This window comes from Misgurnus anguillicaudatus, chromosome 14, assembly GCF_027580225.2.
Source record: "Misgurnus anguillicaudatus chromosome 14, ASM2758022v2, whole genome shotgun sequence".
Classification (NCBI taxonomy): Eukaryota; Metazoa; Chordata; class Actinopteri; order Cypriniformes; family Cobitidae; genus Misgurnus; species Misgurnus anguillicaudatus.
The window spans coordinates 7,670,096-7,697,620 of NC_073350.2; the positions used below are offsets into that span (position 1 = coordinate 7,670,096).

The following is a 27,525-nucleotide window of genomic DNA, read 5'->3' on the forward strand; positions in this document are numbered from 1 at the left end:
GATGGAAAATTAAGCAGCCTTTCATAGTTTCTCCTGTGTGTGTTAAACAAGCAGCCCTGTTGTCAAGTGACGCAGCTTTCGTTGTCATATTATCCATATACAGCACGCACAACATGAAACCAAAAAAGAGCTGGAACAGGTTTTTGTTTAGAAATGATGTGCATTGTGGCTAATCGAGTTGATCCTAACCTGATGTTAAGGATTAAGGCCCCACCCTTTTGTTTTCACAATTACCACAATTCCCTGCCCTGGATTGTTGTCCTTAATTCATTTAAAAATGTTTTGCACTCATGCTTTTCCTAATAGACAGCGAATAATGAGTAAACCTCTGGTGAAGATCTCTTACCTGTCGAAAAGGCAAAACATACAGCAAAGCCATACCTTCTTCTTCTTCTTCGTTTAATGGCAAGAAGCACCAACTTTAAGGTGCATTATCGCCACCTTCTGTGTTGGAGTGTGAACCAGAGTTTGACCCCACAAAAAAGAACCTAGATTCCCTTAATCAATCCTGTTATTTTTAAACAATGAAATGATCTCTTCAAGCCGTAACCGATTGTATTCTAAGGGTACAAGTCAACAATTCCCACTTGCCTATTTTCCCTCTGCAATGTTTACCTTTTCCTCAATATACTTTCGTCAAAAACAAACAACATGATCTAAAAGCAGCATCTGAAGTCTAATCTCAGTTTAAAGCTTGATTACCACCATGTCGTCCAGCGTCCAGGTATGTGCACAGGAAAGGTGGTGACCTTTGCCATCATTCTTTCGCAGAGGCAATATCGTAGCCTATGAGGTTTATCCGAGGCGTGATCATTGCTGGTTGAAAACTTTACCCAATACCCCGCCAGGATGACTTGAAATACAGTCAGCTTTGGCAATTTTTGCCAGTCTCTTAAGAGACTTAGAAGGTCGTTGTAAATGAAAGATGTCTGCTAATGTTGTTCGTAGTGAGATTAGGGGAATCAAAGTTCCATCCCAATCGTTGGTGTCACATTCATTTCAATCTTTAATGTGGGAGTCAACATTAAAGATATCAAGGTTGTGTTTTTACAGAGTGTTCTCTACGTCATATGTGATGATTTTGTGGAGAAAAGAGCAAATCATAAAAATGATTTAGCTGGCTTTTCACAGGCAGGGTCACGTTTTTGTCACACGTGCTTTATCTTGGGCCCCCTTAATAGTCAGTTCATCATGTTACGCAGACACACCTACACTTCCTTCAGCTTAGTAACGCTGCCTCTCTGGTGACGTTTTGGAGGACGACTGCTTTTTCCTCAAGAGAAGAGTGTCTCAAGCTAAAGCAAGACTTCTCCCCTTAAAGAGCTCTTGCGGACTCTGTTAGAAGACTGAAGCAGGTGCCGGCTCATTCTGGCATTCTAGTAACATTTACTCTGTCCACAGACCAATGAGTAATGAACAGGTCATGATAAAGAAATCCCAACCTTGTCTGCCAACATTATCAGACCATAGAAGGCATGAGAGGTCATGCCCTGGTACTGAGGAGTGAGCCCGGATAGCTCAGTCGGTAGACCATCAGACTTTTAATCTGAGGGTCCAGGGTTCAAGTCCCTGTTCGGGCGATGAGCTCAGATTTGTGTCCTGTCGACTACGTCAGCGAGCATCTCCCCTTGGCATTTGGGTCGGCCTCGGGGACGTATTGGATTTTGAGGGGCGGTTTCCCGGACAGGGATTAGACTTGTCCCGACTAAAATAAATGCAAGAGCTGTCCAAACTGAAAAGAACTTGCTCTGACACCATTGCCCTTTGCTTTGCTGTGAAATGCACACAAGCAATGTTTTTAATAAGGCATGATTGTTCAAACTAGTTGTATTTCCTAATTAAACTGAGGCCTAGTCCTGTCTTAAACTAATCCCTGTGCGGGAAAACACCCCTGAGAGGCATTTTGCTTAAGGTTTGCCGGTGAAAGTAAACAAAAAATTGATTGAGACCTCAGAAAAGGAATGCCAAGCGCCTTCCGGCCGACGCACTCAGGCAAACCTGCAGGCGCAGCTCTGCCGAAGCCTGGTGGCACGCCGTGATCGTATAGTGGTTAGTTCTCTGCGTTGTGGCCGCAGCAACCCCGGTTCGAATCCGGGTCACGGCAGTCCATCCAGGGATGTGGGTGGATCATCCCACTGCTGCCCCTTTTGTACCTACCTGACCGACAAATTCTTTTCAGCACACACCAAGCCCAGAGGGTTCGCGAGGTCGACTCGTTGTAGTCGTGGCCGAGTGGTTAAGGCGATGGACTTGAAATCCATTGGGGTCTCCCCGCGCAGGTTCAAACCCTGCCGACTACGTGCGTCTGCTCCTTGGCTTCAGAGATTCACTTGTTGGTTGTTCCAGCTCACGGAGTGCTGTGTTTCTGCTGCTCAAGTTGTTACCATTGGATTTGCGGATGGAAAATTAAGCAGCCTTTCATAGTTTCTCCTGTGTGTGTTAAACAAGCAGCCCTGTTGTCAAGTGACGCAGCTTTCGTTGTCATATTATCCATATACAGCACGCACAACATGAAACCAAAAAAGAGCTGGAACAGGTTTTTGTTTAGAAATGATGTGCATTGTGGCTAATCGAGTTGATCCTAACCTGATGTTAAGGATTAAGGCCCCACCCTTTTGTTTTCACAATTACCACAATTCCCTGCCCTGGATTGTTGTCCTTAATTCATTTAAAAATGTTTTGCACTCATGCTTTTCCTAATAGACAGCGAATAATGAGTAAACCTCTGGTGAAGATCTCTTACCTGTCGAAAAGGCAAAACATACAGCAAAGCCATACCTTCTTCTTCTTCTTCGTTTAATGGCAAGAAGCACCAACTTTAAGGTGCATTATCGCCACCTTCTGTGTTGGAGTGTGAACCAGAGTTTGACCCCAACATTTCAGTGTTTCCGCTATATACATTCTACCGTGGCGGCCCGCCATGCCTAAAACATCCCCGCCACGCCTGCGGTTGTGGATAGAAGGGATACAGCAAACGAAATCTCGCTGGATGAGCACTGTTTTATCCTAATCCTTCAACTAAACCCAAATCTAAACACAAAATTTCACACGAATGTAGGATGTATTTGTATCTCATTTAGCCAGAGCCGCTGTTTTCATACTAATAATCCTACCTCCAAATTTAATCCTTAACTTTTCGGCATTTACTGTATCCCTTCTAGACAAAACCCACAGCGGCCACTCGCAAAAAGCTACAGAAATGTCCGCCCTGCCAGACTGGCTGTCTTAGAAATAAATTCCTTTCTGGATTCGCGTTGTTAACTCATTTATAAATAAATCTCCTAAAGTATCATCATTTCTTCCATGGGTTTAGTTTAATGAACAAATAGATTTAAATCAACAGATGATGATTATAGGCTACGTCTCTGTTTTGAGAAATAATAATAAAATAAATAAGCCTATACGAAATATGTTACACTTAAATAATAATTAAATTGACAAAACGAATAAAAAAGTATTTGAGTTTCTGTTTTTTTTTGTGACGCACTGACCAAAGCAGCAGAAAGCACGTCATGTTTTTAATGATTTTAAATAAGCACAAAGTTTTCTCCTTATTGTGAGTTTACACAAATAAAAATACATCATTTGAAATTTCGAATATTGTTTTACTTTTATCTTTATGACTATAAATTTAGGGTAATTTAAGGTGCAAGGTCATCACGCATTTGATGTTCACCGGCGCATATACACGGACGCAGCGCAGGGCTGCGAGAAAAGACATTATTAAACTTTTGATTTGACATATTACGAGTTTTTTGGACATTAATTTGGAATCACTGTAGTCATATTATCAACTTATCTGGTCATTAGTTATTCAGAATATAGGCTATAAGCGCAGTAGCGCGCTGCTGACCGCTCAGCTGTCAATCAATCTTCTGTGCTTTAGATCGACACTCACAAAGTTTCACATTAAATGATATGATATTTGTCCAAAAACAAAAGGCTAAATACTGAATACTACTTATATGCGACTGCAAGACATTAATAGTCGAATCTGTTTGTAAGGAAACTTACATTATTCCCGTGGAAGAGAAGAACGTTGGTAATAGAAACTTGAGGCAGACGGTGAGACTGTTTTATCTGTTTTCAGACGAAACAGCAGGGTCGGGGTACCCGCGGGTGAACCGCATAATATTTGATGAAACGGGTGTAATAATAGGCTTTTCGCGCGTCATTTGCGTTGTAGATGCAGGTCGGGACTCAATAGACAAGAGTAAAATGCGAGTCTAACATCTAAGACCAAAATTCGACTCGTTTTTAAATGGCCCGTGCTTATTTGTGTTTAAGATCTGTCTGAAGACCGTTAAAGGTTTCTATTCAACTGCGCGATTTGCGGTGTGACCGGCTCGGGGTCTTTATGTCAAATGGTCCGGGTGTGAAATAAAATTGCTGCTGATGGATGTTCGGTCAATAACAGCTGTGCGGATTATCAAACGGACTGTGCGTGAGTTTGCAACAGCTCTGTAACGCTAAACACGAGCACAACTTGCAATGCACACTACATTAAAACTACAATGAAATATCCGAAATACGTACGTAGCTATGTAACGTTTTTTAAGAAAATACATTTTAGATCAAACATAGAAAAGCAATATGCTATAAATATAAGGAAAAGTAAATGACAGCATGAAAATGATACTTTACTGTTTACTGTAGCCTATATTCTACTTAAAAAAAAAAAGTACATTTATAATCATCATGGGCGCCCCCTGCCGCCACAGCTGAAAAAAATCCTAGAGGAAACACTGCATTTACTCTGTCCACAGACCAATGAGTAATGAACAGGTCATGATAAAGAAATCCCAATCCTTGTCTGCCAACATTATCAGACCATAGAAGGCATGAGAGGTCATGCCTTGGTACTGAGGAGTGAGCCCGGATAGCTCTCCCTGCCACCTGTAAGTCGTGGTTATTCTTGGTTATGACAGCCCATCACGTTCCCCGCTGAAACCAAGATTTGCAAGCAACGGCCAATCAGCGTTCCCGGATGAAACCAAGATTCGCAAGCAACGGCCAATCAGCGTTCCCGGCTGAAACCAAGATTTGCAAGCAACGGCCAATCAGCGTTCCCGGCTGAAACCAAGATTTGCAAGCAATGGCCAATCAGCGCCCCTGGCTGAAACCAAGATTCGCAAGCAATGACCAATCAGCGCTCGTATCGCTATCATGAACCTGTCTGCTAGTAACAACCAAGAATTGACCAATCAACGTCAAGAGCCCCCCAGAGCTTGCGGATTACGACCGGAGAAACATCTTCAGGTAAGTCACTTGTCAACAAAAATAAAGTAGCAAATATTTTACATTGTTTTAAATGAAAAACCTCTAGCACAGACTAGCTTTGTAATTTAGGTAATTAATCCAAACTAATAATTAAACGTCAATTGTTATTTTATATATATGTATATATATATATGTGTGTGTGTTGTTGTAATCGTTATAACGTTACTGTAATCAAACTTATATGTTTTATAGATTTGCCGAGTAATCAAAATAAAGTATAACGTTACAGTTTACTACATCTTTACTACAACTTCGTACACAGTAAGTTACATGCTTCTATTTTTAGTACAGTAGCAAATTTTTAATTGTTTTAAACGAAACACCTGTACCGTTAGCCAGGCTAACATTAGCTTTGTAATTTAGGTCATTAATACAAACTTTTAATTAAACATCAATTGTTATTTTATATGTTGTTGTTATAATTGTTATACTGTAAGTTAATCTGTATGTTTTATAGATTCACAGAGCAATAAAGTATAACTGTAAGTTACTACAGCTTTACCACAGCTTCGTACACAGTAAGTTACATGCTTCTATTTTTAGAACCTTTAAGTGTATTTTGATGCTTAACTTACTTGTTTTAGCTAAATCAATTGTAAATGCATGATTTAACGTTAAATGCTTTACTTTTAACGTTATTAGAGCTTACTCTGGAATATAATGGTGATATGTAAGTTAACATTTTGAATCTGTTGGAAAAATATACATATTTATATACATAGAATAATAAAAAGCAACACTGTAAGGTGATCATGAGTAAATATATGCAATTTCTGCGTTATTAATGTGTTTTTTTTTTGTCAAAACATGAAATATAAATAGTCAGAGTCAATATGTTTGTTATCAGACATCAAAATAATATCAATCTATGCACAAGTTTTCTATTTTAGATGAGGGACTGTTATGAATGTTATGGAAGTGAAAAAAAGACACACGTTTTTGAGAGAAAACATTTGTAGGATTTCAGTGAATTATTATGCACAAACCAGAAGCCAAAAACAAAACAAATGGAGAAGGGATGACCCTTTTTTAGAACAAAAACAATGCATTTAAATGTAATTTTCATGTGTGCATTAAAGAGGAATATGTACTGTTATGGATGTGACAGTTCTGAAATGGTTTTTATATGATTATGAAAAAGACATACTTAAAATGCTTTAAAATCTTTAAGAAAGAGACCTCACACGGGTATAAAAACCACCAATTTTTGACATCTAAGCACTAAATGCAGTGAAAGTCTTTGCCCATATAGTAATGTAATTTACACAGCTGGATTACCAAATGCGTTTTCTTTTTCTCTGTAATATTTATATCTTCATTTTTTAATTCAGATGGAGCCTCGCTTCAGGAGACGGGCTGATGGCAGCCTGAATCTTTCGGACACACTGGAAGCAGTAAAGGTGAAGGAAGCCAACAAAGGAAAGCCTTACACAAGACCCCTGTCCCCGGAGGCTGTGCTGGACAAGGCCAAGAAAAGCTTAAGTCAGCACCATGGAAATCGAGCTAACAGAAAGCACCTGCTGGGTTTCTTTGAATCCAGTTTGGTATCTTTCGTGGGCAAACATTCAGGTGGGTTACAGAAAATGCACTAGGGTATGCTGCTTACCTGGTTGCATCTATGAAGAGGGACCCCACAGGAGGCAGCAAAGACTCTCAAGAACATGCCCACAACAAGGGGAGTTTCAGGGAGTATATTGAGCTCTTTCCTTCTGGCAAAATTGCCATTGCTATGAAGGAAGAGCAAAATGATGCAAAAGCTTCCAAGCACGATGCCCTTACTCGCCACGCTGCACCCACCCAGCACGCTGCACCCACCCAGCACGCTGCACCCACCCAGCACGCTGCACCCACCCAGCACACTGCACCTACCCAGCACGCTGCACCCACCCAGCACGCTGCCACCACCCATGCTTCCACTGCCTCTCTACGCTCCCTCTTGGTTGGGAAGTTGCCTGACCAAAGAACCCTGACCAAGACCATAAAAAGGATGGTTTCCCCCATCAAAACCACACCTTGTAAGCAAACATTTATGTGTAAAATACTTGGTTTGTTTTTAGTATTTGTTGCTGTTCAAGAGTCATGTTTAATTGTCCCTTGTTTTGTTTTGTAGCTTTGGCCCAGGCACGTGCACGACCCTCTGCCACCCTCACCCATCCAACTGTGTCCATTGAGGGAGCCACAGGGCCCACAGCCACCCTCACTGACCCGACTGTGTCCATTGAAGCCACCGCAGGGCCCTCAGCCACCCTAACCCAGCCCTCTGTGTCCACTGAGATAGATGACAGCACACTGCTGGCAGAGGCAACTATGTTTGAGGAGGCACATGTGGCATGTACGTTTATACTTATTTAAAACATATAACAAAATATTCAAGTTTCCTTTACAGGCATAATAATGTAAAGTAAAACAATGGGTGGGTTGCACCGACAAGGATTAGGCCCAAACATTTAATCTTGTTTAAAAATAAACAGGGTTACATTTAAATTGTCATTTTGATCCAGGTTTAAATTTTACATTAAACCTAGAATATCTGTTGCTCCAGTACTTTAAACTCTGTTTTAAATCTCAGTTAGGGATTAACTTTAAACGTGCATAGGAGGTTTAAAATTTTTTTTTACAATTAAATGTGTGGATAAATGATTAGAAACAGACACTGCGAGTGTGGTGGTGCTATTCAAAGATGCGTTTCTTAAAATGTCTCAGAGTAAATTTAGCGGCACATTAAGATGTTTTATTGGCTTTGAAGCATCAAGTCCGGGATACCCTCCCTATCCTACAGTACATACATAGACTTTTTTTTTAAATACACAGGATAGAGGTCGATCATTCAAAAAGTATATTAATAGCACCGACGACAGTTACCGATGCATACTGCCATCTCCTCTGTCAGTCAGGAACTGAAGGGCAGAGAACGAACAGACACGGCGGCATGACAAATGCGCTGGCACAGCATTATATCACAATATCTGAGCTTGTTTCCTGCCACATTGCTCCATTAATCAATACAATAGACTGTTTTAATAGATTGTCAAATGTTATTATTTTGAATCAACCCTTTAGATTTCCGATGCATGTAGGTAGTGATTTATAATACAAAAATGACTTTACCTTTGCCTGCATAAACTGTTTATTTTCTTTTGAATGACAACGTCAACATTGTTGCTGTTTAATTACAGCAAATTCATTGTGGCGGACAAAATAAATCACAGATGAAGGGTGTAGTTAAGGTTTTAATCTAAGATTTGTTAATCTGTGTTTAAATTGAAGTAGTGCAACACAAGTCAAATTATAATTAAACTAAGATCAACAAACCCTGGATTAGCTTTAAACTGTCTGTCAAACTCTAGGCTTAATTGAAGCCTTGTTGGTGCAACAATGTGAATTAGTGTTTATGTTTTTTTTCCAGCAAAACGAGTCTGTCTTCCAGCTGGATGGATACACACCCTGCCTGAAGTAGACCAAAGGTGGATATCCAAGGCCCTGTTCAGGTGGGCTGCACCAGGCCGTCCTGAGCTGATCTATAACAGGGTGGACAAACTTTGGTGGTATCCTCCACCGGTACCACTGAAGACCAGTAGTGCTCCTTCCTTGGAGAATTACTTTGGCCATCCTCTGCTGCTCTGGATGCCACGAAAGCTGTGGCAATTGAAGCTGACCTGTCCACATCCAGACTGTCAGAAAGACCTTCTGACCTCAGCTGGCCTGCATCAAAAGATCAGGGTAGTGATTGCTTTAAATAGTGTGTACTTTGTGGCATCTGAGTACCTGGCCTGCCGAAGATGTAAGAGAAAGGTCATCAGCTGGAGCCATTATATCGTCTCCCAACTCGACATTGGCCACAGAGTGCAGTTCCCCTGCATTCTAACCTCAAAACTTGCATGTGACTTTCAGGTAGTATGTTTGATGCATCAACGAGGCCTGGGAAACAGCAGCAGCCAGATCCAGCGCAAGCTGCAGGAGCGTCATGCTGAGGTCTGGTTGAAAAAAACAGTCCAATATCTTACAGATTGCAAGGGGATTGCCAGTGCTGTCACATCAAGCTTGATACTGCCTGTGACATTTGAACCACTTCCTCCAATGCCTTCTGTCCCTAAGCACCGGTGGCTGATGCAGGTCTATGCCCAGGATGTCCTGCAACGGCTGGATGAGATCAAGGCCGCTATAACATCACAATATGGTCGGATCTTAAAAATGGATTCCACAAAAAAAGTAGCCAGAAAACTAGCAGGACCCAGCTATGGCACCGCTGCCTGGGCAACCAATGTTGGAAATGAGCATGGACAGGTGATCATGTCCGTGCTCACAGCAAGTGAGGGTTTTGGTCTTGGGCCAATGATTGAAGGCCTCATTAGGAGATACAGAGTGGCTGGGGTAGCTCCTCCCGAGGTACTGTATGTGGACGAGACTGCTGTGGCAACACTCTTCTGAGGAGGATGTTTGAAGAGTGGGAGCAAATGACCATCCGGTTGGATATATGGCACTTTATGCGGAGATTTTCTGTGGGTTGCACCACCGACTGTCACCCGTTATATGCCACATTTATGAGTCGCCTCAGCCACTGTATTTTCATGTGGGACCAGGACGACCTGACGGCCCTGAAGATGGCAAAGCGTGCAGAGCTAGAAGCTGACTGGAGACCATCATCTGAAGCTGATGTACTGCGCCGTATCAGCCGTAGCGAGCTAGCCCTACATTGCAGGAGAACCACTCGTGGGACCAAGGAGACCCTGACGATGATTGAGAGCCTCATTCAGGCCTTTGAAGGAGATGCTGGTCGTGACACTCTGGGAGTCCCTTTAATAAACTCAGCCCGGATGACTGAGGTCATAAAGTCCCAGCGAAAGCATGTGGCCTGCATCCAGGATCCTCAAGGTGTGCAGCTCTACATGCAGACGGGCACTTTAATGAAGGGAGGGCATCGTCTGCCAACTTACCGCTGTGCCAGAGGTTCTACTTCGCTGGAGTCTTTTCATCTGCACCTCAACAGATTCATCCCAGGTAAGTAAATTTAGTCACAGAATTTTTTTAATAAGATTTTACTTAATTATATATTGAAATAATTATGAGAATAGCAAGAACAGTTATTTATGTATTTATATGATTTTTTTAATGTACAGGCACGCTGGCAAGTGACACCTTTTTTCAGGCGTATCTTTTGGATGGACTTGCAAGGTGGAATGAGGACCGGGCTGTGGCAGCAACAACTGATGAGCAGCAGCCACATTCCTATAGTCATCTTCGCCGTCATGCTGCCAATATTCTTTCAGAGGAGGTCATGGGCATGAAAATCAGCCCTTATGTTGGGCCAAGAAAGTACACTGGTAGATAACTGTTTGTTGTTTTTGGTGACAATTACACACACACACACACACACACACACACACACACACACACACACACACACACACACACACACACACACACACACACACACACACACACACAAACACACACACACACACACACACACACAAAAACAGTGTTATAATAAAGAGTAATAATATAATATTCTGGTATATTATCTAATTGTCATTGTTTTAATATTTTAAAGGTGAACTTATCGGAGTAGAATATCTTTACCAGCAAACTGGTAAAGTTCTGCAGGACTACAGGTTGGCCATTGAAGAGTCTGAGACCACTGAGGTTGCTATAGAGGTGGAGGAAGCTTATGATGAACTTGAGGAGTTTCAAGACATCACTGTCCCCACCTTTGACACAGAGCTTCACAAGCATCAGTGTCTGCAGCATCATCTTCAACCCCTCCGGCAACCAGACCCAAGTCATCACTGTATGTGTCACCAGTGAGATCTCCTGTCACCAGATCTACGTCATCACTGTCTGTGGTCCCTCCAATACCAGTCACATCTTCTGTTTCCAGCTCACTGCACACTCAGCCAGCACTATCTCCTGGCGCACATACACAGCAAAATCCCCGGTGTTAAATAAACACTGTGGGTGTATATATAATCCACTCCCAGATGGGTGTGTATAAAGACTGGTGTTAAAATTTAACACTGAAGCAGTGTTAAAGTTAATGAGATAATGAAGTGATGATTAAGACATTAATGGTGAACACCTGCTGGTCATTCTGTGTCAAATCAACTTCATTTTAGAATTTTCCCTGTCTTTAATTGTTTATTTTGATAACTCTTTATCTGGATAAAGTCATACTAAAATAATGCAGAAAGATAAAATATTTAAATGTAATAGATGAAATCCCCAGTTAAATAAACACTATCATCATCTCTGTTTGAAAACTAAAATTATAACTTGCTTGCAGAGTTACATGGATGATAAGTTTAACTTCGATACAACTGGGGCCTGTACCATGAAAATGGTTAAACAAACTCAGGGTAACAGGATTAGTTTCAAGTTGACAAAACCAAGCCAATGTGCATCCCTTGTTGGTACAAGCTATTTTTATGGTACCCAAAACTCAGGATTTGCACAAACTAATCCTAAACAAACCTGGCTAACCAACTAAACTGGCTTCATGGTATAGGCCCCTGCTGTAATTCTGGTTAATTAAGTTAGTCACCATTGTGCCGATTAGTGCTTCCTTTAGTTGGGTACTTGGGTCTTCAAGTTTATTGTTCGTTTTTTCTGTTCATTGTGGCAGTGTGTTTATTAAACACTTCTGTTAGAGCAGAGAAAGATGAGAGAAATGAAGTCTAGAACTGTTACAATTTTAATTATTATGAAAACATAAGTGTTGTGATTCAATGATGTCATACAAGAAAATAATCACTGTATATAAGTGTATAATTTTATATTCGGTCCACCCCATGGAATCCATATAGCCTTAAGAGTTAATATTTTTCACCGAAATCTAATTTGTGGTGTCAGTCAGACACACGGAGACATCAACAATCAGCCTATAAAACACAATCATGGTGACAATCAACAACAAAGCTTCATGCCGCAATGCATGCTGGGTACCAGGATTGTATAAAACTCATTCATAACTCCCATCATGCATTTTGACATGACAAAATTGTGCAAATTTCTTACCATTTACTGTCACCCTTGTTGAGATTTGTATCAGAAGTTATGATGTCTCTCTTAAGCAAGAAAAAAAAACTAAAGCATTACAGCAGTCTTACAGAACAGTGTTTATAATTGAACATTTTTGTATTTGCATTGTTGTCTTTATCATTTATTTATGATCAAATGTTTTAATGATTGGTAAAGAATAAAACAAATAACCAATCTCAGATGCTATGAAAAGTTTTCCCTCTACATCAAGCAATGAACAAACAGTCTTAATAAAACAATGTTACAATTGCTAAAAGAGGAAAATAAGTTTAATGAAGGTTAAAGGAAGAATGCCTAACTAAAGGAAACATTAATCACAATAATGGTGACTTCAAATGAACCCATAACAAACACAAACTTAAGATTTAATGTGATACATTCTATGATTACATCACGTCAGAAAGAAGATTTGTCTACTAAATCACGTGTGTGGATGCTGGAATAGTTGAGCACTTGTATTTTGTTCTGACAGCTGTTTAGATAGAGTTTTTAATTTTAGTTTTTTTAACAGAGATGATGATAGAGAGGCAAACGTGAAAGATTGAAGCTTTTGGGGTCATACACCCAACAATGTTCATTTAATACTGGGGATTTCGCTGTATTCATCTATTGCATTTTGTCTTTCTTCATAATTTTAGTATTACTTTCTCCAAAAAAAAATCCAGGAAAATTTTGTTAATTTGACACAGAATGACCAGCAGGTGTTCACCATTAATGTCTTAATCATCACTTCATTATCTCATCAACTCCAACACTGCTTCAGTGTTAAATTTTAACACCAGTCTTTATACACACCCATCTGGGAGTGGATTATATATACTCCCACAGTGTTTATTTAACACCGGGGATTTTGCTGTGTATACATGTATGCAAACAAAATCTGGGTTATGTTGGCTGTGCTTTCATGTGAATATTTGTATTCATTGGTGCTTTCAAAAGTTGCTAAATGATCTTTCATTTTAGGATTGTGTTGGACCCGATAATATTGAAGGTTATGGAGCTGTGCAGGACTTGGCAGAGTATTTGTTCAACCTTAGAGAACACCGTCTGGCCTTAACTGGAGAAGAGTCTGATCAAATCATCAACCTATGGCAGGCATTGGGGGAGTTTGATAAGAAAAAGACCACTTACTCGCAACGTCACCAAACCAACCTAAAACAGGGACGATTCAGGGCCAGTAAGAAGAATGTGGCACCAGGTGTGGAGAGCACCAGAAGGTATGCTAAATTTAGCAAATACAGGGTTTTGATTTGTTTGAGGGTTTTGATTTTTATAAAAAGATATATATTTAGTAAAACCTGACGAATTATGACTAGCTTATCTTCCTGCAGCCTCTTAAATTCATACTTGGCTTAGATATAACAAAAATTGTTAGTTGTGATTTACGTTTAATGCTGATTTTATGTTATGTAAGTTACATTCCTATGGACACAGTTCTAACCATACATCATTGAAAAAACGCAGACTGGGGTCATTATAGAGTGTCACAGGGATGACATATTTTTGTTGGCTGACCCTCTCAAAAAAGCCAGTTTATTTTTCTCATAGACTTTTGGATTAACTGTGTCTTAAAGTGTCTTAACAACAGTTTAAGACACTTTTTGTCCAAAGCTGTGATAATGCCACAACACAGTAAAACAGTTGATACCTAATTTATTGATATGATATTTCAACATCGACCCAGAAAACAAACAAGACAACATAACTCTGCACAGGTATTAAAAATTAACATTTAGACAACACATAGCAAATCTGACAGAAAAAAAACAATAAACTCAACAGAGAAAAGTTCACACACTGAAAACAATCTTACATTAATAATATGTATTCTGCTGTAATTTGTAGGTGTTTCATTGGGCCTCATAGTCCTGCACAGAGGCCTGACTGCAACAGAGTGGTGGAGGGCATCTTCATAAGGCTCTGTGCTCTCTACCAAAACGCGGTGCGTGTTAATGGATAGAGGGTCACCCGCTTCACAATGATTGCACGGGTCTACAGACATATCCGAGAGTGCATCCACACCAATGATAGGGTGATGAGAGAAACCACCATCCAGCTTCCACAGATGAACGCTTCAACAATCTCAGACTGGTGAGTAAATTAGCATTGTTACCGCTATACCAAAACATGAACCCTCTGTATAGCCCTCAGCTGCTTTAAGTAATTGACACGGTTGACTGAATGTAACTGTGGGTGCTTTGACGGGTCTAGAGACAAATCAACAAGAGTCCAACTTCTGTTTACTTTTCTATTATGAAAGATATGATTTATTGCTTACGACGTGGTCTTTAACAGACTGTAAGAATCCATAATCCAATGTTAATTTCAATGAAAGTAGTCATTTTACAAAAGCAACATGACACTAGGGTGTGATCAATTGCTATATGATATCAGCTGTGTAATGCTGTTGCATTATAGTCGTGATTAAACAGTAAATGATCACAGCACTTTTTTATTTTTGTTTAAATGTTTATTAATACTGGTTGTTTTATGTTTTTCCAGGTTCTCCAAGCGTGACAAGTCACAGGATGTGGGGGTTACAAAGCAGGGTATCAATTTCCCAGATGCACCCATGGCTGGACCTGAGAAGCTTCCTGCGGCACTTGCAGAAAGGGCCGAACCTATTTCCAGGGAGCTTGGCTGAGCCTCACCTTTTTGTCCTGCCAAGAAACACTGCTGGGGAGGCAAAACTCAAGAGGAGGTCACAACCTCCAGCCATCTCCCAGGCACCACCATCACATCAAAGACTCCCTATCATTGCACCAGCAATACCCGTCTCTCTGCCTTTCATTTTGCCCTCCCTGCAGCTTCCGACAGTTGTAGATACATCATCTTCAGTGCCTGGAACTTCACAGGTGGTGTTCTTTAATGTACCTTTACCTTCTGCTATGCCACCATCAGCTCAGACACAAACATCCAGTCAAGCTGTACCTTACTCCACTCAGCAGTACAGGAAGAGAAAACAGATGAGGGAGGACACTGGAACTGTCACACGCAAATATGTGAGGAAGACAGATGTTATTCTTTGTAGAAAGTGCAACAAAGAGAGAAAGCCACCATCACATCTTCAGTACTTTGGCAACTGGTACTGCAAAGAGACTGAGACTCAGTCATATGCTGAATGGAGGGCTGTGCTGGAGGGACGTGGTTATGGGGAAAAAAAAACAGGAAATGACAATCCTCCAGCTCCTTAAAAATTTCACATTTTATATACACACTGTAAATAATACACACGCTATACACACTGTAAATAATGTTGTTTACCTTGTTTATGGTCAAGTTTTTAATTGTTATTGTTTAGGATGACCTTTCAAAGTTGCACTACTGTGATAAATGTTTGTTTTGATTTAAAAAAAAAATTTAGTCTGACATGTCAAAGGTGCACTGCAAATTTTTGTTTTTGTTATTATTATTATTAACATTGATACGTCAGAATTGCACTACTATGTTGAATGTTTATTTTATTAATGTTTACTATTTATTTATTATGTTGACAATCCTCCAGCTCCTTAAAAATTTCACATTTTATATACACACTATAAATAATATACACGCTATACACACTGTAAATAATGTTAAGTTTACCTTGTTTATGGTCAAGTTTTTTATTGTTATTGTTTAGGATGACCTTTCAAAGTTGCACTACTGTGATAAATGTTTGTTTTGATTTAATATTATTTTCTTAGTCTGACATGTCAAAGGTGCACTGCAAGTTTTTGTTTTTGTTATTATTATTATTATTATTATTATTATTATTATTATTATTAACATTGATACGTCAGAATTGCACTACTAAGTTGAATGTTTATTTGATTAATGTTTACTATTTATTATTTTATTTTAATAACATTGCTGTTCTGGTTTTTTATTTACCTTAAAAATCTATGCAAATAATAAATGTTTAATCCTTGCCCTCACATTGTTTCTGTGTCTATTTATATAATCTATTAATTTGGCTACTCTATACTTTACGAATAAACAATATTTTGTAGCTGTAAACACAAAAACAAGTCTTTAATCAATAAAACACACCATAAGAACAGGGACAGTCCTGTTTATAGTTTTTATTCCGTTATTAAAGGTGTCCAATTACAGTGCTGGGGGGCTGATTTACAATTGATTAAAGTGCGGGAGACAACGATGATGACACATGCGTGCACAAGCAGCGTCAAACTGACACGTCACACGAATTCCACCACTGGTCTGAGCGAGGCACGAACTCGCGTCGCTGTGCCGTCTTTTTGTTGCTTTACCTCGACTAACACGCGCCGGCTTTGGCGCAGTCGGTAGAGCATCAGACTTTTAATCTGAGGGTCCAGGGTTCAAGTCCCTGTTCGGGCGATGAGCTCAGGTTTGTGTCCTGTCGACTACGTCAGCGAGCATCTCCCCTTGGCATTTGGGTCGGCCTCGGGGACGTATTGGATTTTGAGGGGCGGTTTCCCGGACAGGGATTAGACTTGTCCTCGACTAAAATAAATGCAAGAGCTGTCCAAACTGAAAAGAACTTGCTCTGACACCATTGCCCTTTGCTTTGCTGTGAAATGCACACAAGCAATGTTTTTAATAAGGCATGATTGTTCAAACTAGTTGTATTTCCTAATTAAACTGAGGCCTAGTCCTGTCTTAAACTAATCCCTGTGCGGGAAAACACCCCTGAGAGGCATTTTGCTTAAGGTTTGCCGGTGAAAGTAAACAAAAAATTGATTGAGACCTCAGAAAATGAATGCCAAGCGCCTTCCGGCCGACGCACTCAGGCAAACCTGCAGGCGCAGCTCTTCCGAAGCCTGGTGGCACGCCGTGATCATATAGTGGTTAGTACTCTGCGTTGTGGCCGCAGCAACCCCGGTTCGAATCCGGGTCACGGCAGTCCATCCAGGGATGTGGGTGGATCATCCCACTGCTGCCCCTTTTGTACCTACCTGACCGACAAGTTCTTTTCAGCACACACCAAGCCCAGAGGGTTCGCGAGGTCGACTCGTTGTAGTCGTGGCCGAGTGGTTAAGGCGATGGACTTGAAATCCATTGGGGTCTCCCCGCGCAGGTTCAAACCCTGCCGACTACGTGCGTCTGCTCCTTGGCTTCAGAGATTCACTTGTTGGTTGTTCCAGCTCACGGAGTGCTGTGTTTCTGCTGCTCAAGTTGTTACCATTGGATTTGCGGATGGAAAATTAAGCAGCCTTTCATAGTTTCTCCTGTGTGTGTTAAACAAGCAGCCCTGTTGTCAAGTGACGCAGCTTTCGTTGTCATATTATCCATATACAGCACGCACAACATGAAACCAAAAAAGAGCTGGAACAGGTTTTTGTTTAGAAATGATGTGCATTGTGGCTAATCGAGTTGATCCTAACCTGATGTTAAGGATTAAGGCCCCACCCTTTTGTTTTCACAATTACCACAATTCCCTGCCCTGGATTGTTGTCCCTAATTCATTTAAAAATGTTTTGCACTCATGCTTTTCCTAATAGACAGCGAATAATGAGTAAACCTCTGGTGAAGATCTCTTACCTGTCGAAAAGGCAAAACATACAGCAAAGCCATACCTTCTTCTTCTTCTTCTTCGTTTAATGGCAAGAAGCACCAACTTTAAGGTGCATTATCGCCACCTTCTGTGTTGGAGTGTGAACCAGAGTTTGACCCCACAAAAAAGAACCTAGATTCCCTTAATCAATCCTGTTATTTTTAAACAATGAAATGATCTCTTCAAGCCGTAACCGATTGTATTCTAAGGGTACAAGTTAACAATTCCCACTTGCCTATTTTCCCTCTGCAATGTTTACCTTTTCCTCAATATACTTTCGTCAAAAACAAACAACATGATCTAAAAGCAGCATCTGAAGTCTAATCTCAGTTTAAAGCTTGATTACCACCATGTCGTCCAGCGTCCAGGTATGTGCACAGGAAAGGTGGTGACCTTTGCCATCATTCTTTCGCAGAGGCAATATCGTAGCCTATGAGTTTTATCCGAGGCGTGATCATTGCTGGTTGAAAACTTTACCCAATACCCCGCCAGGATGACTTGAAATACAGTCAGCTTTGGCAATTTTTGCCAGTCTCTTAAGAGACTTAGAAGGTCGTTGTAAATGAAAGATGTCTGCTAATGTTGTTCGTAGTGAGATTAGGGGAATCAAAGTTCCATCCCAATCGTTGGTGTCACATTCATTTCAATCTTTAATGTGGGAGTCAACATTAAAGATATCAAGGTTGTGTTTTTACAGAGTGTTCTCTACGTCATATGTGATGATTTTGCGGAGAAAAGAGCAAATCATAAAAATGATTTAGCTGGCTTTTCACAGGCAGGGTCACGTTTTTGTCACACGTGCTTTATCTTGGGCCCCCTTAATAGTCAGTTCATCATGTTACGCAGACACACCTACACTTCCTTCAGCTTAGTAACGCTGCCTCTCTGGTGACGTTTTGGAGGACGACTGCTTTTTCCTCAAGAGAAGAGTGTCTCAAGCTAAAGCAAGACTTCTCCCCTTAAAGAGCTCTTGCGGACTCTGTTAGAAGACTGAAGCAGGTGCCGGCTCATTCTGGCATTCTAGTAACATTTACTCTGTCCACAGACCAATGAGTAATGAACAGGTCATGATAAAGAAATCCCAACCTTGTCTGCCAACATTATCAGACCATAGAAGGCATGAGAGGTACTGAGGAGGGAGCCCGGATAGCTCAGTCGGTAGAGCATCAGACTTTTAATCTGAGGGTCCAGGGTTCAAGTCCCTGTTCGGGCGATGAGCTCAGGTTTGTGTCCTGCCGACTACGTCAGCGAGCATCTCCCCTTGGCATTTGGGTCGGCCTCGGGGACGTATTGGATTTTGAGGGGCGGTTTCCCGGACAGGGATTAGACTTGTCCTCGACTAAAATAAATGCAAGAGCTGTCCAAACTGAAAAGAACTTGCTCTGACACCATTGCCCTTTGCTTTGCTGTGAAATGCACACAAGCAATGTTTTTAATAAGGCATGATTGTTCAAACTAGTTGTATTTCCTAATTAAACTGAGGCCTAGTCCTGTCTTAAACTAATCCCTGTGCGGGAAAACACCCCTGAGAGGCATTTTGCTTAAGGTTTGCCGATGAAAGTAAACAAAAAATTGATTGAGACCTCAGAAAATGAATGCCAAGCGCCTTCCGGCCGACGCACTCAGGCAAACCTGCAGGCGCAGCTCTGCCGAAGCCTGGTGGCATGCAGTGATCGTATAGTGGTTAGTACTCTGTGTTGTGGCCGCAGCAACCCCGGTTCGAATCTTTAATGTGGGAGTCAACATTAAAGATATCAAGGTTGTGTTTTTACAGAGTGTTCTCTACGTCATATGTGATGATTTTGCGGAGAAAAGAGCAAATCATAAAAATGATTTAGCTGGCTTTTCACAGGCAGGGTCAGCTTTGGCAATTTTTGCCAGTCTCTTAAGAGACTTAGAAGTTCGTTGTAAATGAAAGATGTCTGCTAATGTTGTTCGTAGTGAGATTAGGGGAATCAAAGTTCCATCCCAATCGTTGGTGTCACATTCATTTCAATCTTTAATGTGGGAGTCAACATTAAAGATATCAAGGTTGTGTTTTTACAGAGTGTTCTCTACGTCATATGTGATGATTTTGCGGAGAAAAGAGCAAATCATAAAAATGATTTAGCTGGCTTTTCACAGGCAGGGTCACGTTTTTGTCACACGTGCTTTATCTTGGGCCCCCTTAATAGTCAGTTCATCATGTTACGCAGACACACCTACACTTCCTTCAGCTTAGTAACGCTGCCTCTCTGGTGACGTTTTGGAGGACGACTGCTTTTTCCTCAAGAGAAGAGTGTCTCAAGCTAAAGCAAGACTTCTCCCCTTAAAGAGCTCTTGCGGACTCTGTTAGAGGACTGAAGCAGGTGCCGGCTCATTCTGGCATTCTAGTAACATTTACTCTGTCCACAGACCAATGAGTAATGAACAGGTCATGATAAAGAAATCCCAACCTTGTCTGCCAACATTATCAGACCATAGAAGGCATGAGAGGTACTGCTTTTAAAGCTTGATTACCACCATGTCGTCCAGCGTCCAGGTATGTGCACAGGAAAGGTGGTGACCTTTGCCATCATTCTTTCGCAGAGGCAATATCGTAGCCTATGAGGTTTATCCGAGGCGTGATCATTGCTGGTTGAAAACTTTACCCAATACCCCGCCAGGATGACTTGAAATACAGTCAGCTTTGGCAATTTTTGCCAGTCTCTTAAGAGACTTAGAAGGTCGTTGTAAATGAAAGATGTCTGCTAATGTTGTTCGTAGTGAGATTAGGGGAATCAAAGTTCCATCCCAATCGTTGGTGTCACATTCATTTCAATCTTTAATGTGGGAGTCAACATTAAAGATATCAAGGTTGTGTTTTTACAGAGTGTTCTCTACGTCATATGTGATGATTTTGCGGAGAAAAGAGCAAATCATAAAAATGATTTAGCTGGCTTTTCACAGGCAGGGTCACGTTTTTGTCACACGTGCTTTATCTTGGGCCCCCTTAATAGTCAGTTCATCATGTTACGCAGACACACCTACACTTCCTTCAGCTTAGTAACGCTGCCTCTCTGGTGACGTTTTGGAGGACGACTGCTTTTTCCTCAAGAGAAGAGTGTCTCAAGCTAAAGCAAGACTTCTCCCCTTAAAGAGCTCTTGCGGACTCTGTTAGAAGACTGAAGCAGGTGCCGGCTCATTCTGGCATTCTAGTAACATTTACTCTGTCCATAGACCAATGAGTAATGAACAGGTCATGATAAAGAAATCCCAACCTTGTCTGCCAACATTATCAGACCATAGAAGGCATGAGAGGTCATGCCCTGGTACTGAGGAGTGAGCCCGGATAGCTCAGTCGGTAGAGCATCAGACTTTTAATCTGAGGGTCCAGGGTTCAAGTCCCTGTTCGGGCGATGAGCTCAGGTTTGTGTCCTGTCGACTACGTCAGCGAGCATCTCCCCTTGGCATTTGGGTCGGCCTCGGGGACGTATTGGATTTTGAGGGGCGGTTTCCCGGACAGGGATTAGACTTGTCCTCGACTAAAATAAATGCAAGAGCTGTCCAAACTGAAAAGAACTTGCTCTGACACCATTGCCCTTTGCTTTGCTGTGAAATGCACACAAGCAATGTTTTTAATAAGGCATGATTGTTCAAACTAGTTGTATTTCCTAATTAAACTGAGGCCTAGTCCTGTCTTAAACTAATCCCTGTGCGGGACAACACCCCTGAGAGGCATTTTGCTTAAGGTTTGCCGATGAAAGTAAACAAAAAATTGATTGAGACCTCAGAAAATGAATGCCAAGCGCCTTCCGGCCGACGCACTCAGGCAAACCTGCAGGCGCAGCTCTGCCGAAGCCTGGTGGCATGCAGTGATCGTATAGTGGTTAGTAGTCTGCGTTGTGGCCGCAGCAACCCCGGTTCGAATCGGGGTCACGGCAGTCCATCCAGGGATGTGGGTGGGTCATCCCACTGCTGCCCCTTTTGTACCTACCTGACCGACAAGTTCTTTTCAGCACACACCAAGCCCAGAGGGTTCGCTAGGTCGACTCGTTGTAGTCGTGGCCGAGTGGTTAAGGCGATGGACTTGAAATCCATTGGGGTCTCCCCGCGCAGGTTCAAACCCTGCCGACTACGTGCGTCTGCTCCTTGGCTTCAGAGATTCACTTGTTGGTTGTTCCAGCTCACGGAGTGCTGTGTTTCTGCTGCTCAAGTTGTTACCATTGGATTTGCGGATGGAAAATTAAGCAGCCTTTCATAGTTTCTCCTGTGTGTGTTAAACAAGCAGCCCTGTTGTCAAGTGACGCAGCTTTCGTTGTCATATTATCCATATACAGCACGCACAACATGAAACCAAAAAAGAGCTGGAACAGGTTTTTGTTTAGAAATGATGTGCATTGTGGCTAATCGAGTTGATCCTAACCTGATGTTAAGGATTAAGGCCCCACCCTTTTGTTTTCACAATTACCACAATTCCCTGCCCTGGATTGTTGTCCTTAATTCATTTAAAAATGTTTTGCACTCATGCTTTTCCTAATAGACAGCGAATAATGAGTAAACCTCTGGTGAAGATCTCTTACCTGTCGAGTGTTCTCTACGTCATATGTGATGATTTTGCGGAGAAAAGAGCAAATCATAAAAATGATTTAGCTGGCTTTTCACAGGCAGGGTCACGTTTTTGTCACACGTGCTTTATCTTGGGCCCCCTTAATAGTCAGTTCATCATGTTACGCAGACACACCTACACTTCCTTCAGCTTAGTAACGCTGCCTCTCTGGTGACGTTTTGGAGGACGACTGCTTTTTCCTCAAGAGAAGAGTGTCTCAAGCTAAAGCAAGACTTCTCCCCTTAAAGAGCTCTTGCGGACTCTGTTAGAAGACTGAAGCAGGTGCCGGCTCATTCTGGCATTCTAGTAACATTTACTCTGTCCACAGACCAATGAGTAATGAACAGGTCATGATAAAGAAATCCCAACCTTGACTGCCAACATTATCAGACCATAGAAGGCATGAGAGGTCATGCCCTGGTACTGAGGAGTGAGCCCGGATAGCTCTCCCTGCCACCTGTAAGTCGTGGTTATTCTTGGTTATGACAGCCAATCACGTTCCCCGCTGAAACCAAGATTTGCAAGCAACGGCTAATCAGTGTTCCCGGATGAAACCAAGATTCGCAAGCAACGGCCAATCAGCGTTCCCGGCTGAAACCAAGATTTGCAAGCAACGGCCAATCAGCGTTCCCGGCTGAAACCAAGATTTGCAAGCAACGGCCAATCAGCGCTCCTGGCTGAAACCAAGATTCGCATGCAATGACCAATCAGCGCTCGTATCGCTATCATGAACCTGTCTGCTAGTAACAACCAAGAATTGACCAATCAACGTCAAGAGCCCCCCAGAGCTTGCGGATTACGACCGGAGAAACATCTTCAGGTAAGTCACTTGTCAACAAAAATAAAGTAGCAAATAGTTTAAATTGTTTTAAACGAAAAACCTCTAGCACAGACTAGCTTTGTAATTTAGGTAATTAATCCAAACTAATAATTAAACGTCAATTGTTATTTTATATATATGTATATATATATATGTGTGTGTTGTTGTAATCGTTATAACGTTACTGTAATCAAACTTATATGTTTTATAGATTTGCCGAGTAATCAAAATAAAGTATAACGTTACAGTTTACTACATCTTTACTACAACTTCGTACACAGTAAGTTACATGCTTCTATTTTTAGTACAGTAGCAAATTTTTAATTGTTTTAAACGAAACACCTGTACCGTTAGCCAGGCTAACATTAGCTTTGTAATTTAGGTCATTAATACAAACTTTTAATTAAACATCAATTGTTATTTTATATGTTGTTGTTATAATTGTTATACTGTAAGTTAATCTGTATGTTTTATAGATTCACAGAGCAATAAAGTATAACTGTAAGTTACTACAGCTTTACTACAGCTTCGTACACAGTAAGTTACATGCTTCTATTTTTAGAACCTTTAAGTGTATTTTGATGCTAAACTTACTTGTTTTATCTAAATCAATTGTAAATTCATGATTTAACGTTAAATGCTTTACTTTTAACGTTATTAGAGCTTACTCTGGAATATAATGCTGATATGTTAGTTAACATTTTGAATCTGTTGGAAAAATATACATATTTATATACATAGAATAATAAAAATCAACACTGTAAGGTGATCATGAGTAAATATATGCAGTTTCTGCGTTATAAATGTGATTTTTTTGTCAAAACATGAAATATAAATAGTCAGAGTCAATATGTTTGTTATCAGACATCAAAATAATATCAATCTATTCACAAGTTTTCTATTTTAGATGAGGGACTGTTATGAATGTTATGGAAGTGAAAAAAGACACACGTTTTTGAGAGAAAACATTTGTAGGATTTCAGTGAATTATTATGCACAAACCAGAAGCCAAAAACAAAACAAATGGAGAAGGGATGACCCTTTTTTTAGAACAAAAACAATGCATTTAAATGTAATTTTCATGTGTGCATTAAAGAGGAATATGTACTGTTATGGATGTGACAGTTCTGAAATGGTTTTTATATGATTATGAAAAAGACATACTTAAAATTCTTTAAAATCTTTAAGAAAGAGACCTCACACGGGTATAAAAACCACCAATTTTTGACATCTAAGCAATAAATGCAGTGAAAATCTTTGGTAAAAAATGTTTCATGGTAAGGTTAGCATTTGTAAGGAATTGCCCATATAGTAATGTAATTTACACAGCTGGATTACCAAATGTGTTTTCTTTTTCTCTGTAATATTTATATCTTCATTTTTTAATTCAGATGGAGCCTCGCTTCAGGAGACGGGCTGATGGCAGCCTGAATCTTTCGGACACACTGGAAGCAGCAAAGGTGAAGGAAGCCAACAAAGGAAAGCCTTACACAAGACCCCTGTCCCCGGAAGCTGTGCTGGACAAGGCCAAGAAAAGCTTAAGTCAGCACCATGGAGATCCAGCTAACAGAAAGCACCTGCTGGGTTTCTTTGAAATCCAGTTTGGTATCTTTCGTGGGCAAACATTCAGGTGGGTTGCAGAAAATGCACTAGGGTATGCTGCTTACCTGGTTGCATCTATGAAGAGGGACCCCACAGGAGGCAGCAAAGACTCTCAAGAACATGCCCACAACAAGGGGAGTTTCAGGGAGTATATTGAGCTCTTTCCTTCTGGCAAAATTGCCATTGCTATGAAGGAAGAGCAAAATGATGCAAAAGCTTCCAAGCACGATGCCCCTACTCAGCAAGCTGCACCCACCCAGCACGCTGCACCCACCCAGCACGCTGCACCCACCCAGCACGCTGCACCTACCCAGCATGCTGCAACCACCCAGCACGCTGCCACCACCCATGCTTCCACTGCCTCTCTACGCTCCCTCTTGGTTGGGAAGTTGCCTGACCAAAGAACCCTGACCAAGACCATAAAAAGGATGGTTTCCCCCATCAAAACCACACCTTGTAAGCAAACATTTATGTGTAAAATACTTGGTTTGTTTTTAGTATTTGTTGCTGTTCAGGAGTCATGTTTAATTGTCCCTTGTTTTGTTTTGTAGCTTTGGCCCAGGCACGTGCACGACCCTCTGCCACCCTCACCCATCCAACTGTGTCCATTGAGGGAGCCACAGGGCCCACAGCCACCCTCACCGACCCGACTGTGTCCATTGAAGCCACCGCAGGGCCCTCCGCCACCCTAACCCACCCCTCTGTGTCCACTGAGATAGATGACAGCACACTGCTGGCAGAGGCAACTATGTTTGAGGAGGCACATGTGGCATGTACGTTTATACTTATTTAAAACATATAACAAAATATTGAAGTTTCCTTTACAGGCATAATAAAGTAAAGTAAAACAATGGGTGGGTTGCACCGACAAGGATTAGGCCCAAACATTTAATCTTGTTTAAAAATAAACAGGGTTACATTTAAATTATCATTTTGATCCAGGTTTAAATTTTACATTAAACCTAGATTATGCATGACAAATGCGCTGGCACAGCATTATATCACAATATCTGAGCTTGTTTCCTGCCACATTGCTCCATTAATCAATACAATAGACTGTTTTAATAGATTGTCAAATGTTATTATTTTGAATCAACCCTTTAGATTTCCGATGCATGTAGGTAGTGATTTATAATACAAAAATGACTTTACCTTTGCCTGCATAAACTGTTTATTTTCTTTTGAATGACAACGTCAACATTGTTGCTGTTTAATTACAGCAAATTCATCGTGGCGGACAAAATAAATCACAGATGAAGGGTGTAGTTAAGGTTTTAATCTAAGATTTGTTAATCTGTGTTTAAATTGAAGTAGTGCAACACAAGTCAAATTAAAATTAAACTAAGATCAACAAACCCTGGATTAGCTCTAAACTGTCTGTCAAATTCTAGGCTTAATTGAAGCCTTGTTGGTGCAACAATGTGAATTAGTGTTTATGTTTTTTTCCAGCAAAACGAGTCTGTCTTCCAGCTGGATGGATACACACCCTGCCTGAAGTAGACCAAAGGTGGATATCCAAGGCCCTGTTCAGGTGGGCTGCACCAGGCCGTCCTGAGCTGATCTATAACAGGGTGGACAAACTTTGGTGGTATCCTCCACCGGTACCACTGAAGACCAGTAGTGCTCCTTCCTTGGAGAATTACTTTGGCCATCCTCTGCTTGTTATGAACGACACAACTCAAGGATCCCAATGCAGAGGTTTTTAATGTTTTGAATCAGTAGGTATGTATAATAAATCAATAGATGTCTTCATGTAACAGTGTGTATGTGTATGTGTAAATGCGAAAGTCACAGAGTGGGAAACACTAAAGGACATCCACTTGATAGACACTTGTTGAAATCCTCACAGGGCACAGAGAGAGACTCCTGGTGGGAGAGAGAGAGAGGCGGTCAATATATCAGCAGAATCCGTGCTGGACAGCGCACTGCAGAGGTCCGAAGGATGCGCAGAATTACGCGCCCGAAAGCGCACTGCGGCTGGACAGCGGACGGTGTGAAGCAGCGCTCGAAGAGACCACAAACAGAGAGATCTCAGCAGGATGATTGAGACACACCAATCGGGAGAGACTGACGGCAGGATAGGGAAATCTGGAGACAAGGCAGCAGAGAGCTCGGATGAATAATTCAAAAACAAGAAACGGTAAACAGACTACACAAGACTAGAACTAGACAAGCTAGCGGGCAGGTACATACAAAGACGAACTTGCAATGAACAAAGGAAACGAGGGGACTTTAAATCAAACCGGATTGGACAATAATGAGAATCAGGTGCGGGTCGCAGGTGAGAGAAGTCAGAGGTAATGAGATCACCAGGTGGAAGACGCGCACGTGTGGAGCTGTCAAAACAAAAACACAACACATAGTGAAACAAAGACAAAGCAGCCAATAAGACCGAAATCATAACAGGACTCCCCCCCCACGACCGCCACCGGGCGGTCCATGAGGAGGCTCACCCCGTCGCCGACGGAGATCCTCTATCAGCCCAGGGTCCAGAATGTCCCGGGCCGGTACCCAACACCTCTCCTCCGGACCATATCCTTCCCAGTCTACGAGATATTGAAATCCCCTACCCCGGCGACGCACATCCAGTAAAGATTTAACTGAATACACAGGGGCACCATCTATAAGCCGAGGGGTGGGAGGGGTGGGGGCAGAGGGAACAGGATTAAGGTGGGAAAAATACACAGGCTTCAGTTTAGACAC

The 27,525-nt window shown here is 41.4% G+C and overlaps 3 protein-coding genes and 9 non-coding genes across 12 annotated transcripts in view; all 12 read left to right on the forward strand.

Annotated features, from left to right (window-relative positions):
- Nucleotides 1-27,525, forward strand: part of prr13 (proline rich 13) — a 359,338-nt gene that overhangs the window by 104,561 nt on the left and 227,252 nt on the right. The window lies entirely within an intron of this gene.
- On the forward strand, nt 760-900 carry LOC129428291 (U4 spliceosomal RNA). Its single transcript, XR_008638932.2, has one exon. It is a non-coding gene; the product is annotated as a U4 spliceosomal RNA (small nuclear RNA).
- trnak-uuu (transfer RNA lysine (anticodon UUU)) lies at nt 1,508-1,580 on the forward strand. Its single transcript has one exon. It is a non-coding gene; the product is annotated as a tRNA-Lys (tRNA).
- trnas-uga (transfer RNA serine (anticodon UGA)) lies at nt 2,219-2,300 on the forward strand. Its single transcript has one exon. It is a non-coding gene; the product is annotated as a tRNA-Ser (tRNA).
- On the forward strand, nt 9,356-10,759 carry LOC141369543 (uncharacterized). Its single transcript, XM_073876449.1, has 2 exons — nt 9,356-10,278; nt 10,398-10,759. The coding sequence occupies exons 1-2, from the start codon at nt 9,714-9,716 to the stop codon at nt 10,607-10,609; spliced, it is 777 nt and encodes a 258-aa protein (XP_073732550.1). The 5' UTR covers nt 9,356-9,713; the 3' UTR covers nt 10,610-10,759.
- trnas-uga (transfer RNA serine (anticodon UGA)) lies at nt 17,296-17,377 on the forward strand. Its single transcript has one exon. It is a non-coding gene; the product is annotated as a tRNA-Ser (tRNA).
- On the forward strand, nt 18,237-18,377 carry LOC129428297 (U4 spliceosomal RNA). The gene has a single exon (XR_008638937.2). It is a non-coding gene; the product is annotated as a U4 spliceosomal RNA (small nuclear RNA).
- Nucleotides 18,974-19,046, forward strand: trnak-uuu (transfer RNA lysine (anticodon UUU)). The gene has a single exon. It is a non-coding gene; the product is annotated as a tRNA-Lys (tRNA).
- LOC129428292 (U4 spliceosomal RNA) lies at nt 20,390-20,530 on the forward strand. Its single transcript, XR_008638933.2, has one exon. It is a non-coding gene; the product is annotated as a U4 spliceosomal RNA (small nuclear RNA).
- On the forward strand, nt 21,138-21,210 carry trnak-uuu (transfer RNA lysine (anticodon UUU)). The gene has a single exon. It is a non-coding gene; the product is annotated as a tRNA-Lys (tRNA).
- trnas-uga (transfer RNA serine (anticodon UGA)) lies at nt 21,850-21,931 on the forward strand. The gene has a single exon. It is a non-coding gene; the product is annotated as a tRNA-Ser (tRNA).
- LOC141369573 (uncharacterized) lies at nt 23,243-26,865 on the forward strand. The gene is made up of 5 exons (XM_073876470.1): nt 23,243-23,757; nt 24,612-25,278; nt 25,374-25,595; nt 26,272-26,520; nt 26,672-26,865. The coding sequence occupies exons 2-5, from the start codon at nt 24,612-24,614 to the stop codon at nt 26,863-26,865; spliced, it is 1,332 nt and encodes a 443-aa protein (XP_073732571.1). The 5' UTR covers nt 23,243-23,757.